Raw genomic sequence first — 13,020 nt, forward strand, 5'->3', positions numbered from 1 at the left:
CAATAGACTTAGCTTCGACAAATGGTGGAGCATCGTTCTCTCCATGTTTCAATGGAGCCTAGCTTGGACAAGCGGTGGACGTTTGTTTCTCTCTATGTTTCAATAGAGTTAGCTTGGACAAGTGGTGGAACTTGGAACCAAACCCCCATGTAAACCTATCATGGTCACTCCAAGTGGGAAGAAAGAATAACCTTTAAGATGTAGCCTTATAGGTTGGACAAGTGGTGGCCCTTAACACCCACATATTCTTAATTAAAGTGGTGAATCTTGAGACCAAACCACTCAGGCTACTAGCAATAATAGCTTAGACAAGTGGTGGACCTTGAATGTAAACCCCTCATCTACGAAATATCGTGGGTTTAATGTATTTCGATGGAGCGTAGCATCTTGGAGACATGGTGCAGCTTGCTTCTCGTCATGTTTCAATGGAGCCTATCTTGGACAAATGGTGGAGCATCCTTCTCTCCATGTTTCAATGGACCCTAGCTTGGACAAGTGGTGGACCTTTGTTTCTCTCTATGTTTCAATAGAGTTAGCTTGGACAAGTGGTGGACCTTGGAACCAAACCCCCATGTAAAACCTATCATGGTCACTCCAAGTGGTAAGAAAGAATAACCTTTAAGATGTAGCCTTATAGGTTGGACAAGTGGAGGACCTTAGCACCCACATATTCTTAATAAAAGTGGTGAATCTTGAGACCAAACCACTCAGGCTACTAGCAATAATAGATTGGACAAGTGGTGCACCTTGAATATAAACCCCTCATCTACGAAATATCGTGGGTTTAATGTATGTCGATGGAGCCTAGCATCTTGGAGACATGGTGCAGCTTGCTTCTCGTCATGTTTCAATGGAGCCTATCTTGAACAAATGGTGGACCATCCTTCTCTCCATGTTTCAATGGAGCTTAGCTTGGACAAGTGGTGGACCTTTGTTTCTCTCTATGTTTCAATAGAGTTAGCTTGGACAAGTGGTGGACCTTGGAACCAAACCCCCATGTAAAACCTATCATGGTCACTGCAAGTGGTAAGAAAGAATCACCTTTAAGATGTAGCCTTATAGGTTGGACAAGTGGTGGACCTTAACACCCACATATTCTTAATATAATGACATAGAGTGGAAAAGTGGTGAATCTTGAGACCAAACCACTCAGGCTACTACCAATAATAGCTTGGACAAGTGTTGGACCTTGAATGTAAACCCCTCATCTACGACATATCGTGAGTTTAATGTTTTTCGATGGAGCCTAGCATCTTGGAGACATGGTGCAGCTTGCTTCTCGTCATGTCTCAATGGAGCCTATCTTGGACAAATGGTGGAGCATCCTTCTTTCCATGTTTCAATGGAGCTTAGCTTGGACAAGTGGTGGACCTTTGCTTCTCTCTCTGTTTCAATAGAGTTAGCTTGGACAAGTGGTGGAGTTTGGAACCAAACTCCCATGTAAAACCTATCATGGTTACTCCAAGTAGTAAGAAAGAATAACCTTTAAGATATAGACTTATAGGTTGGACAAGTGGTGGACCTTAACACCCACATATTCTTAATATAATGACATAGAGTGGAAAAGTGGTGAATCTTGAGACAAAGCCACTCATGCTACTAGCGATAATAGCTTGGACAAGTATCGGCCCTTGAATGTAAACCCCCCATGTAGAAAATATCCTGGGTTTAAGGTATTTCGATGAAGCGTAGCATCTTAGAGACATGGTGCAGCTTGCTTCTCGTCATGTCTCAATGGAGCCTATCTTGGACAAATGGTGGAGCATCCTTCTCTCCATGTTTCAATAGACCCTAGCTTGGACAAGTGGTAGACCTTTGCTTCTCTCTATGATTCAATAGAGTTTGCTTGGACAAATGGTGGACCTTGGAACTCAAACCCCCATGTAAAACCTATCATGGTCACTCCAAGTGGTGAGAAAGAATAACCTTTAAAATATAGACTTATAGGTTGGACAAGTGGTGGACCTTAATACCCAAATATTCTTAATATAATGACATAGAGTGGAAAAGTGGTGAATCTTGAGACAAAACCACTCATGCTACTAGCGACAATAGCTTGGACAAGTGGTGGAACTTGAACGTAAACCCCCCATGTTTCAATAGACTTAGCTTCGACAAATGGTGGATCGTTCTCTCCATCTTTCAATGGAGCCTAGCTTGGACAAGTAGTGGACCTTTGTTTCTCTCTAGGTTTCAATAGAGTTAGCTTGGACAAGTGGTGGACCTTGGAACCAAACCCCCATGTAAAACCTATCATGTTCACTCCAAGTGGTAAGAAAGAATAACCTTAATGATATATCCTTATAGGTTGGACAAGTGGTGGACCTTAACACCCAGATATTCGTAATATAATGGCATAGAGTGGAAAAGTGGTGAATCTTGAGAGCAAAATACTCATGCTACTAGCGATAATAGGTTGGACAAGTGGTGGACCTTGAATGTAAACCCCCCATCTACGAAATATCGTGGGTTTAAGGTATTTAGATGGAGCCTAGCATCTTGGAGACATGGTGCACCTTGCTTCTCTTCATGTTTCAATGGAGCCTATCTTGGACAAATGTTGGAGCATCCTACTCTCCATGTTTCAATGGACCCTAGCTTGCACAAGTGGTGGACCTTTGCTTCTCTCTATGTTTCAATAGAGTTAGCTTGGAAAAGTGGTGGACCTTGGAACCAAACCGCAATGTAAAACCTATCATGGTCACTCCAAGTCGTGAGAAAGAATTACCTTTAAGATATAGCCTTATAGGTTGGACAAGTGGTGGACCTTAACACCCAGATATCCTTAATATAATGACATAGAGTGATAAAGTGGTGAATCTTGAGACAAAACCACTCATGCTCCTAGCAGTAATAGCTTGGACAAGTGGTGGACCTTGAACGTAAACCCCCCATGTTTAAATAGAGTTAGCTTCGAGAAATGATGGAGCATCCTTCTCTCCATGCTTCAATGGAGCCTAGCTTAGACAAGTGGTGGACCTTTGCTTCTCTCTATAATTCAATAGAGTTAGCTTGGACAAGTGGTGGAACTTGAAACCAAACCCCCATGTAAAACCTATCATGGTCACTCCAAGTGGTACGAAAGAATAACCTTTAAGATGTAGCCTTATAGGTTGTACAAGTGCTGGACCTTAATACCCACATATTCTTAATATAATGACATAGAGTGGAAAAGTGGTGAATCTTGAAACCAAACCACTCAGGCTACTAACAATAATAGCTTGGACAAGTGTTGGACCTTGAATGTAAACCCCTCATCTACGACATATCCTGGGTTTAATGTTTTTCGATGGAGCCTAGCATCTTGGAGACATGGTGCAGCTTGCTTCTCGTCATGTTTCAATGGAGCCTATCTTGGACAAATGGTGGAGCATCCTTCTCTCCATGTTTCAATGGAGCCTAGCTTGGACAACTGGCGGACCTTTGCTTCTCTCTCTGTTTCAATAGAGTTAGCTTGGACAAGTGGTGGAGCTTGGAACCAAACCCCCATATAAAACCTATCATGGTCACTCCAAGTGGTAAGAAAGAATAACCTTTAAGATATAAACTTATAGGTTGGACAAGTGGTGGACCTTGAATGTAAACCCCCCATCTACGAAATATGGTGGGTTTAAGGTATTTAGATGGACCCTAGCATCTTGGAGACATGGTGCACCTTGCTTCTCTTCATGTTTCAATGGAGCCTATCTTGGACAAATGTTGGAGCATCCTACTCTCCATGTTTCAATGGACCCTAGCTTGCACAAGTGGTGGACCTTTGCTTCTCTCTATGTTTCAATAGAGTTAGCTTGGACAAGTGGTGGACCTTGGAACCAAACCGCAATGTAAAACCTATCATGGTCACTCCAAGTCGTGAGAAAGAATTACCTTTAAGATATAGCCTTATAGGTTGGACAAGTGGTGGACCTTAACACCCAGATATCCTTAATATAATGACATAGAGTGATAAAGTGGTGAATCTTGAGACAAAACCACTCATGCTACTAGCAGTAATAGCTTGGACAAGTGGTGGACCTTGAACGTAAACCCCCCATGTTTCAATAGAGTTAGCTTCGAGAAATTATGGAGCATCCTTCTCTCCATGCTTCAATGGAGCCTAGCTTAGACAAGTGGTGGACCTTTGCTTCTCTCTATAATTCAATAGAGTTAGCTTGGACAAGTGGTGGAACTTGAAACCAAACCCCCATGTAAAACCTATCATGGTCACTCCAATTCACATGTGTTTTGAGCTCTCTATGCATTTTTGGAGAGTAGATTTGCATTGTCATATGCATTTTTGGCCATGATGTATACATGTGGTTTATACTTGAGATTGCGATCTCCGTATCTACAGGTTGTAGCTCTCTTACATTCACGTGCTCCACAACAATTGGATACAAGTTTTTGCTTCATTTCAGTTCCAATGGGAGTTCTTTATGTTTTGCTTATGCATATGATAGCACGAGTATCGTGTTGTGAGCTCTTTTGAGAGCATTATCCCTGCAAGGATCTGTTTTGTTTGCATATCTGTTGGTGCTTGTTAATGTGCATATCCTACACTTTGTAGTGATTTTACGACTCATATACATTGTCTTACGGATGTTGCCTCTGTACGTTGCTGTTGAGCCTATTTTGGCTTGATTTGGCAGTTACTCAACTGCTTTTGAGACTCGGTCCAAAAGAACCCTTTTTGAGACTGTGTCTACTCATTTGTGTCTGCTTAGCCTTTTGTGAGGGTCGTATGTGAGATTTTTTGAAGCCGAACACTAGGGACCTAGTTACCCTCTTCAAGGTGGATTAGGATGTTGGAGAGCCCTATTCTCACCATAGGATATGCATAGAGGGGTATAGGTGCTTTGACACAAAGTTGATAGTCATGCAATTTGATGCTATGTTAGCACTCTTTTATGGCTTATGCGTTGATTTTCTTGTTTTGGGTTTTAGATTTTTCTCCCTGTATGAAGAAGACTCTGCCATATTTATCTGTGAGTTCTCTTCATTTGGTTTGGCACATATTTGCATTGATTTTGTTCCTAAGATTCGGTTGAGATTTTGATCTTTGTACAAAAGACTCTACCAAAATTTCCACAAAAAAATAGCCCCATAAATTCTTACTCTCACTCTCTCGCATTTGCTCTTGTTAGTTATGGTTGGATCTTCTGAGAGAGGATATTATATCAAGAAGTTTGATGGCACAAACTTTATGATACGGAAGCAGCGTATGCTTGATGTCTTGGTCAACAAGGGCCTTGAAGCATTATTGAAAGAGCACAAAGATTAAGTTTACACTAATGATCAGTGGGAGGATCTTGATGCTCGTGCTATGGCAACCATTTGTATGCCTTGGTGAGTCCATTTTCTTTACGATTCTGGACAAAACTACTTCAAAGGAATTATGGGAGTCATTATGCATAGCTTGGGATGGCAAGAGTGCCTTGAATAGGGTTTTTCTTATGAAAAAGCTCATGCGTTTGAATATGAAAGTGGGCAACAGTGTCAGTTAACACTTAAATGAGCTCAACACCTTGTTTGCGTAACATACATCTAAGGGACTCAATTGCAATGATGAAATGAAAGCTGTTTTCTTGCTATGTTCTTTTCCTTCACTGTGGGACATGTTTAACACTGCCATTAGTAACTATGCACCTGGTGGTATGTTTGCATTCAATGATGTTACTATTGCTTTCTCATGGAAGAGAATAGATGTTAGTCTCTTCACTAGTGGGCATGGCAATGCATATATGGATAGTGGTTCATGCCAACTTTTTGGACACCTGTTACAAATCCATTATTACTAACTCTCTTATTCTTTACATATAAAAAAATAATAAGGAGCATGAGTGCATAACTCACACTATGATCCACCCATTTCATGCTCTCCATTCTCACACGTCACTGCTCTCACGCAGTTTTGGCCTTGCCAGACTTGCAAAATCCATTTGAAGTTTATTGTGATGCTTGTGACCGCAGTCTAGGAGGAGTCTTGATGCAAGAAGGACACTCTTCAGGAGGCTAAAATAAGCCATAGTTTTCTGTAATCTACCAAGCTTGGCTATAGATATGTAGGTTATAGGATAAGAACAGGGACAATCCCAAGAGGGTAAGATTTAATGTTATACCTTTCGTAAGGTGTACATGTCTAAGCATGCTTCCCTCATTTTTTAGAATTTTGAAGATATATTAAACTTAAAATTTATGATCTATATGTCTTCTAATTAATTCAAAAAATTAAAACCAATTAATTTGCTTTGAGGTTTTGCACGCGCAAACTAGTCCACAAGATCTCTCATTCGACTTCATTCTCTCATGAAAACAAAACCTTTCATTGTATTCATCCAATCTCACCAAAATAGAATAGATATGCAAGGGGGGGGGGGGGGGGGGGGGGGGGGGAGAGAGAGAGAGAGAGAGAGAGAGAGAGAGAGCTATATTAAAGCTTTTGTATAGGGAGGTAACAGAGCAAATGTCTCACTATTGCATAATACAAAGAACAAACAATAAATAACAATGAAAACCATGTAGTTCTCCAATGCAAAAACTCTTGTAAGAGAGACAATATGTGCCAAAAGTAACCTTCAGAAACAAAGGAGCCCTTCAATGCTACTATAGTATAGAGAGAGAGAGAGAGAGAGAGAGAGAGAGAGAGAGAGAGAGAGAGAGAGAGAGAGAGAGAGAGAGAGAGATAGATAGATAGATTTTATTATTGTCCTCGGAGGTCAAACCTATGGGACCAAAGTTACATGTGATGTAGTATGTGTATGGCTGATGAGTGACTCTCGATGCTCCAAAATTGTAGTGATGAGAGTCGCAATGGAGAGCCCACACTTTGGCTGGGAGAGGAAAGTGTGTAGGTCTAAGTTATGGCTGAAAATGTGAGAGAAGCAAGTTCGGATGTGACCAAAAGCTGAGCACTCTAGTAGTGTGTGGTACTTAGACTCTCGAACTTGCACAGAGAGAGAGAGAGAGAGAGAGAGAGATGTGATTACCCTTAGGGCGACCTCTACATGCACACACAAGAAGATTGCTATTCAATTATTGTGACCCTCCATTTTTCATATTCCACGTTTTGAATTTTTTAAACGATAAGATTTTATGCAAGTTTTGCAACCCTTTGGTAATCCATTCAACTTTTGAAGGAATTTTTGTTTTTTCCCAAATTGTGGGAGCCTAATTAGTACAAGTAAATTGCTTGACAATTTTCTTTCAACAAAACATATATCAACTTTAGTGTGGAAGATTGTGAGACACATTTGCAGTGTGAGAGTAAGTTTATAGTATAATGGAAGAGTGTCATTATACTATATCAACATTGGTGTGGAAGATTGTGAAACACATTTTCAATGTGTGAGTAAGTCTATAGTATAATGGCAAAGTGCTTACAATGCCATGTGTCAACATATCTGGCCGCCGGCTGTGAGAGAGAGAGAGAGAGAATTTGAATTGCATCAACATTTCCCTCACTCGTTCCCCTTTTCTCTCACACATCATACACTATACGCTTTTCAATTTTGAGAATTTTGATCCATTGGCTATTGTTAAGAAGTCTTTCAACTTTATTTTGAAGCTATGGTGGTGATAATTTAATGATAAGCAAGCCATGCTTAATAGCTTGCAGATGCGGTGGGGGCTATGGGCAAGAGAGCAGCACGAAGTGGTCAGTAGGTGGAGGGAGGGAGCTCATAGTTTGACAAGGAGATGTTGAGAACCCTTAGATGGAGAGGGAGCTGGGGAACTTATCCCTTGGACTTGACACACATTTGTGTGAGAGAGGTAACCAATAAGCAGAGATTGTGGGACGTAGTCTTAAGCATCGTAGGTCCTAGGATTCATAGAGGTAGAATTGGGATGGATCATGATGCCAACAGAGGCAGCCGACATGAGGAGAAACACAAATCTCAGAACCTTATGGGTGCATGGTAGGACATCAAGGGGGCACGAGTAGAGGGTTGTTCGGGAGCACATGCGTAGGCTGAACTGGTGGACGAGGGTTGTCAAATGCATGGGTTGTGTAGGCAGTGCAACAACTCAAGGTGAGCATGTGGATGCGAGTGTAGTGAGAGGGTTTCTAGGGGCAAAAATGGTAGTGATAGAAACTCGGTGGAAGGAGGCAAGGATCTGCTACAGCTGGGGCAAATTTTGAAGCCTGGAAACTTGAGAGGTGACCATCATCCTCTGGTTGCTGACTCCCAATTCTTTTTTGTGGGACAACTCGCGGCTGTGAAGGTAGCATGGGGAGATCAATGGGTAGCTCAACAAGGACAATTCAAGAATAGGGGAGTGCTTAGCAGAGAGAGGATGTAATTTTTTGCCGAGCACTTTTCGATGAGCGCTTTTCTGGAATCCGACAAGCAGATTCCAAAAATAATCTTTCTCTCTCTCCTCCCTCAACCATTAATATTTGAAGATCCGTTCTTTTTCTTCTCTCTCTCTCTCTCTCTCTCTCTCTCTCTCTCGTTGGGGTAAATGGGCTGCTTTGCCTGGGGCCGGACGTCCACTGTCCGACCGCCCGCCTACCATGTGTACACTTCCCTTATTTTTTCTACATAAGAACAAGGAGCTCCTCATCTTAGTTCCGGAGGCTGCTCCACCCACGCACTTTCGTGCTCCTCCCCTTCCCCGCATGCATCCGTGCGCACGTGTGTGTGCGCACACACACACACACACACACACACACACACACACACACACACACACACTCACAAGTGGTATCAGAGCTATGACAGCAAACCGTACGCGATCGCTCTCCAACAATCGACTCAGAACTCGCCGGCTATGGCGGAGCTCGTAGCTCGTACTTGAGCTTGGTGGTGGTAGATCTAGCAAGGCGGAGCCGCATCTGAGGAGATCTCAGATCTCAGCGGTTCTCAGCTACCCGCGGGAGCACGCAGCCCCTCTTGGGCGTTCGAAATCTACAGAGCTTCAAGGCATCTCTGTAGAAAGCAGGGCTTGGAGGGAATCTGAGAGCTTTGAGGTCTAGGGAATTTGAGCTTGGGAATGGTGTGTGGCGCGCGCGCACACACACACACACACACACACACAGAGTTTTGCATTGAGGGCAAGAACCGATATTTGCAGGTCAGAGAGCAAATCGAAGAGCACTACATGGCCAATCAATGGGAATCAAGGGAGATTAAGGAGCGCTGGTCAATCAAGGAAGAATCAGGCAGATAAGCAAAAGCTTGAGCAGTGTTGCAGGTAATTGGGGGCCAAGCCAACACAGAATCGAGAGCAACTGCATATAGAAGTAGTGGGGCTTGAGTTGCAAGAGCAGGAAATTGACAAGCAACATTAAACAGGCCTTGAAGATTTTGGAAACTCTGAGCAAATCGAGCAGCCCAGGCAATCGAAAGCTTGAGAATTCTGCAAAATTAGGCCAGGAGCTCTTCAATCGGGCAACAACTAGCAGTGAATCGAAGAGCATTGCAAAGAGGATCCATTGAGCAGCGCTAGAACTTTTGCTTGTGTGTGGTTGCACACACACTCACACACTCAATGGCAAGCAATCGAAGGCTTGAGAGTCGAAGAAAGCAGTAGAAAGTCGGGCAGAGGAGCTTGCTTTAATTGTGTGTGTGTGTGTGTACACACACTGTCAGTCCAAGGGCCACCCTGGAGGTCAAGGACAGGAGATGGGATCCTAGGGGCAAGGGCTATAAAAGGAGGTTGGGTGGAGGATCGAGGCATGGCAGTCCCATGGCTTTACGTTGGTATCAGAGCTCAAGGGAGGAGAGCTATGGAGAAGGAGGGAAGATGGCCTTACATGTCTTCGTTTCTCTCTCTCTCTCTCTCGCGGAAGAGGAGCTGGACGTAGCTGGACAAAAGGGAGAGGTCATGGAAGGCACGTTGCATGCTTCACCTTTGCAAAAAAGAGCCGACTGCTGGCCGTGGGAGCGGTTGCTAGCAAGGACGAGGGAGGCTCGAGGTCGGCCGCGAGAGCAGCTGCTAACATGGAACCAAATTCAGGGCGGATCGAGCGACCCGCGTCAAATTGTGGAAACACGGGCTCGCTGGGAGCGCGCCTTGATACGAAGCGTAGCTCCTTTCTGCATCGTCGGCTCTCGAGCTCGCAACAGAGCGCTGTGGGCGGGAAAGTCTGTGAAGGTCTGCTGCAAAGTTTTTGTTTTATTTTTGTTTGTTCATTTTTTGAGCAAAACGGGTATCCTAATTTGGGCACCCCCAATTAAGAGTCTTAGCCCACGGCGGCAGAGATCCAAAAGTTGGCAGATTGCATGTGATCATTGATGCGAAGTCCTTGGGGTTTTGCAGCTCGACGTGAACAAATTTTCAAGTTTTGCGTCACATCAAACAGAAATTTCAAAATCACAGGTTCGACATCTCAATGTTTGTCACTGAAGGCCTGTGACGAGCATGCCAAGGGCATTACATTAAGAATCCCAGTATAGCATGCAAGGCATGTGGCAAGGTGATGTAGATTTATTTTAGGAAGCCATGCAAGACATAGAGGGTAAAGTATGAGCCCTCATAATAAGCAAGGACGGTGAGGAGTATTTAAATCCCTGAACGACATGAAAAGCATAGCATTCAAGGCCTGTAATACGACATGAAAAGCAAGACTCTTTTTGAACCTTATGGAAAGTGATAGATGACTATTTAGAAAGCGTATTGCATTTCAAACACACCGCTATGTGTACTGGAGCTCTCAAGGAGGGCGGTACTTGAAGCAAGCAAATAATTTTAGTAAATATTTTGACGTACAATTGACGACAAGTACGGGATTTTTTGTAGAATTCATGCAGGGCATGGTGGTGGAGAAGCAAGGCTTTATCAAACTCAAGATCAGACACAAGCCAATGCTTGGCGAGGCAAGTCAATGCAAGTAATTCACAAGGTACACATTCACTTTTGATTTTTTTGACATGTTAAAAGAAAAAAAAAGACTATGATCAACAATCATGGTATGCAACATACGTGTGTGTTGCAATATTTTTTATTGTTTACTCAGTAACAAACATGACAGAGTGGTGTGAAGACAACCCTCAAGCAACGCTTGATTTTGTCAACCAATCTTGATACAAAGCGCAGCTTCTGCCAAGAAGGAAAAATTTTGCTACAAAGGCAAGGAATTTTGCTAGTTTTACTCCAAAGGCTAGAACAAGATGTTGTTGGACATTCTTTCTTTGAAGGAAAAGCAAATCTTTCACTAGCACGGCTCCACACATTGGATACATCATCATTTCTCATAGCTGTACGATTCGGCAAGGCCCACTCTCTATGAAATTTTGACAAGGTTAATTATTTTCTACTTTGACATATGTATGTCAATAGGAACACTTGTTCTCTACGAGCACTCGAGATATGTTCTGTTTCATCTTTTTGATGAACTTATGCGAAGCAAGGCTTCTCTCCGGACATCTTGCATGAAAGTTTCCAAAGTTTGGAATAAGCTAGTAGCATACGGACTTCGCGAAACTTGGCACAATGTATATATGATTTTCTTTTGGAGGTCGGTATGACCCAAGTCACAATGGCATGTAGGGTCCGATAGCTCTCAATTTCTCAGTATATACGGCTACAAACCAACTTCAAGCGACAACTACTCGTCTCCAAGGGGCAACAAGTGCTTTGCTAGACTTTATGTGAAGTAAATCTTCTCTTATGTGCAAAGTATTGTCAATTGACTTTAGATCACCGATAATGGCACACATCTTTAGCACTACGTGGATATAAGTTCACAATTTACACAACGGCACACTATGATGTGTCCATACTAGTGTCATCGTGCACGGCGCGTATAACAAAGGCTCACATAGTCACATGGTTGAAACTGTCATTGAAGCCAATGGCTTATTATTCTATTTTTTGCTTTGTATGCATGGCATACTAGTACAATGGCCATACAACACCCATCATTGTATACGCTTTCACTATAACACTAAATACTTTGTCAAGGACAAGGTAAGTAACTGATATCTTCAAATCATTCACAGGCAAAGTGCCGTGTTTAAAGTTACCCTGGTACGTTCATGCTCACATACAAGGTCAGTGGGTCAAGATGTGACTTATGGTACCCCCCTCTCTATGAGGGCATGGTACAAGTACACAATTGTATGCTTAAAGGATAAGCTACAACACAGACACGGTCTGCATGAGATCATATGCACGGGGCACAACACATTCAAATAAGGGGTTTTTCTCAGCCCAACACTCTCTCTCTCTCTCTCTCTCTCTCTCTCTCTCTCTCTCTCTCTCTCTCTCTCTTCCCAACTTCTATGCAGGAAAGGTGAAACTAGGCATGATTTTATTGATATCTTTCTATGTCAATACGGTAACAGGAAGGGCTAAGAGCCATCTCTTACCACCTATTTTGGCATGACTGAGAACGTTGGCATGGCTAAGAGCCATCTGTTTGTAGTCCATCAATGATGGATTTCACGATCGACCACTTCTATCCAGTTGACTACCCATCGATTATAATGGACAAGCAAGAGTCTTGTCATTAGAGATTTTTAAAGCTTTTTTTTTAGCACTCACACTTTAAGTGTGAAAGTCAAGTTGAGTTTTTGAACATCTTAAACTCGTAAGGGCTTATCTCTACTAAGGTGTATGGATGAAGCAGCATTTTTGACTACACGATTGTTCACAAATACCCAAGATTATGGATTTTTGGGCGTGAAAACGATCTAGTTGTGAATACGACTCCAACTTCAGTGGAGCTTCTCTTAGCACTAAGAGTGCCTATATGCAAACATTTTTGGGTTAAGACCCGGCTCGTGATTACTGAATCACTTAGCAAGGGTTGATGGTCAATTCTTGGTATCTTCACACTTGCATTTTCAAGGAAAGAAGTCCATAGATTGCAGAGGGGTAGTGGAAAAATTTCAACTTCCAACACAAGCAAACCCAAGGGGGAGTCACGGACATAGGCCAAGGGCCTTGAGCAGTTTTCCTGCAAAGTTTAACCAAGGGGTTTGACAATGTTGATTATAACCAAGGAGTCCGGATTGCAAAGGCAACATCATGTGCAATACTACTTGCATTTCACTAATTTTCAATTAGTGTTCCTAGGCCTTGCAGGCGGGAAAT

The 13,020-nt window shown here is 42.7% G+C and overlaps 1 protein-coding gene across 4 annotated transcripts; it reads left to right on the top strand.

Annotated features, from left to right (window-relative positions):
- Positions 1 to 8,410: 8,410 nt before the first annotated feature.
- LOC147446475 (uncharacterized) lies at positions 8,411 to 11,406 on the top strand. 4 transcript variants are annotated; one of them, XM_086525682.1, is made up of 4 exons: positions 8,411 to 10,077; positions 10,243 to 10,302; positions 10,723 to 10,825; positions 10,940 to 11,406. In XM_086525682.1, the coding sequence occupies exons 1-4, from the start codon at positions 9,670 to 9,672 to the stop codon at positions 11,005 to 11,007; spliced, it is 639 nt and encodes a 212-aa protein (XP_086381808.1). In that variant the 5' UTR covers positions 8,411 to 9,669; the 3' UTR covers positions 11,008 to 11,406. The 4 variants fall into 4 exon arrangements, with proteins under 4 accessions (XP_086381808.1, XP_086381809.1, XP_086381810.1 ...); XM_086525683.1 differs by having other exon boundaries at positions 8,417 to 10,077; positions 10,955 to 11,406; XM_086525684.1 differs by lacking the exon at positions 10,243 to 10,302 and having other exon boundaries at positions 8,426 to 10,077.
- Positions 11,407 to 13,020: the final 1,614 nt, after the last annotated feature.

Source organism: Adiantum capillus-veneris, chromosome 12 (assembly GCF_014529385.1).
Source record: "Adiantum capillus-veneris isolate H3 chromosome 12, ASM1452938v2, whole genome shotgun sequence".
Lineage (NCBI taxonomy): Eukaryota > Viridiplantae > Streptophyta > Polypodiopsida > Polypodiales > Pteridaceae > Adiantum > Adiantum capillus-veneris.

Excerpts from the sequence above, each read along its gene's own strand:
- LOC147446475 (XM_086525682.1), top strand. The coding sequence starts at position 9,670 with ATGGCTTTACGTTGGTATCAGAGCTCAAGGGAGGAGAGCTATGGAGAA. Across the intron at positions 10,303-10,722 it reads CAGAAATTTCAAAATCACAG|AATTCATGCAGGGCATGGTG; the intron begins GTTCGACATCTC and ends GATTTTTTGTAG. Across the intron at positions 10,826-10,939 it reads CAATGCAAGTAATTCACAAG|TAACAAACATGACAGAGTGG; the intron begins GTACACATTCAC and ends TTGTTTACTCAG.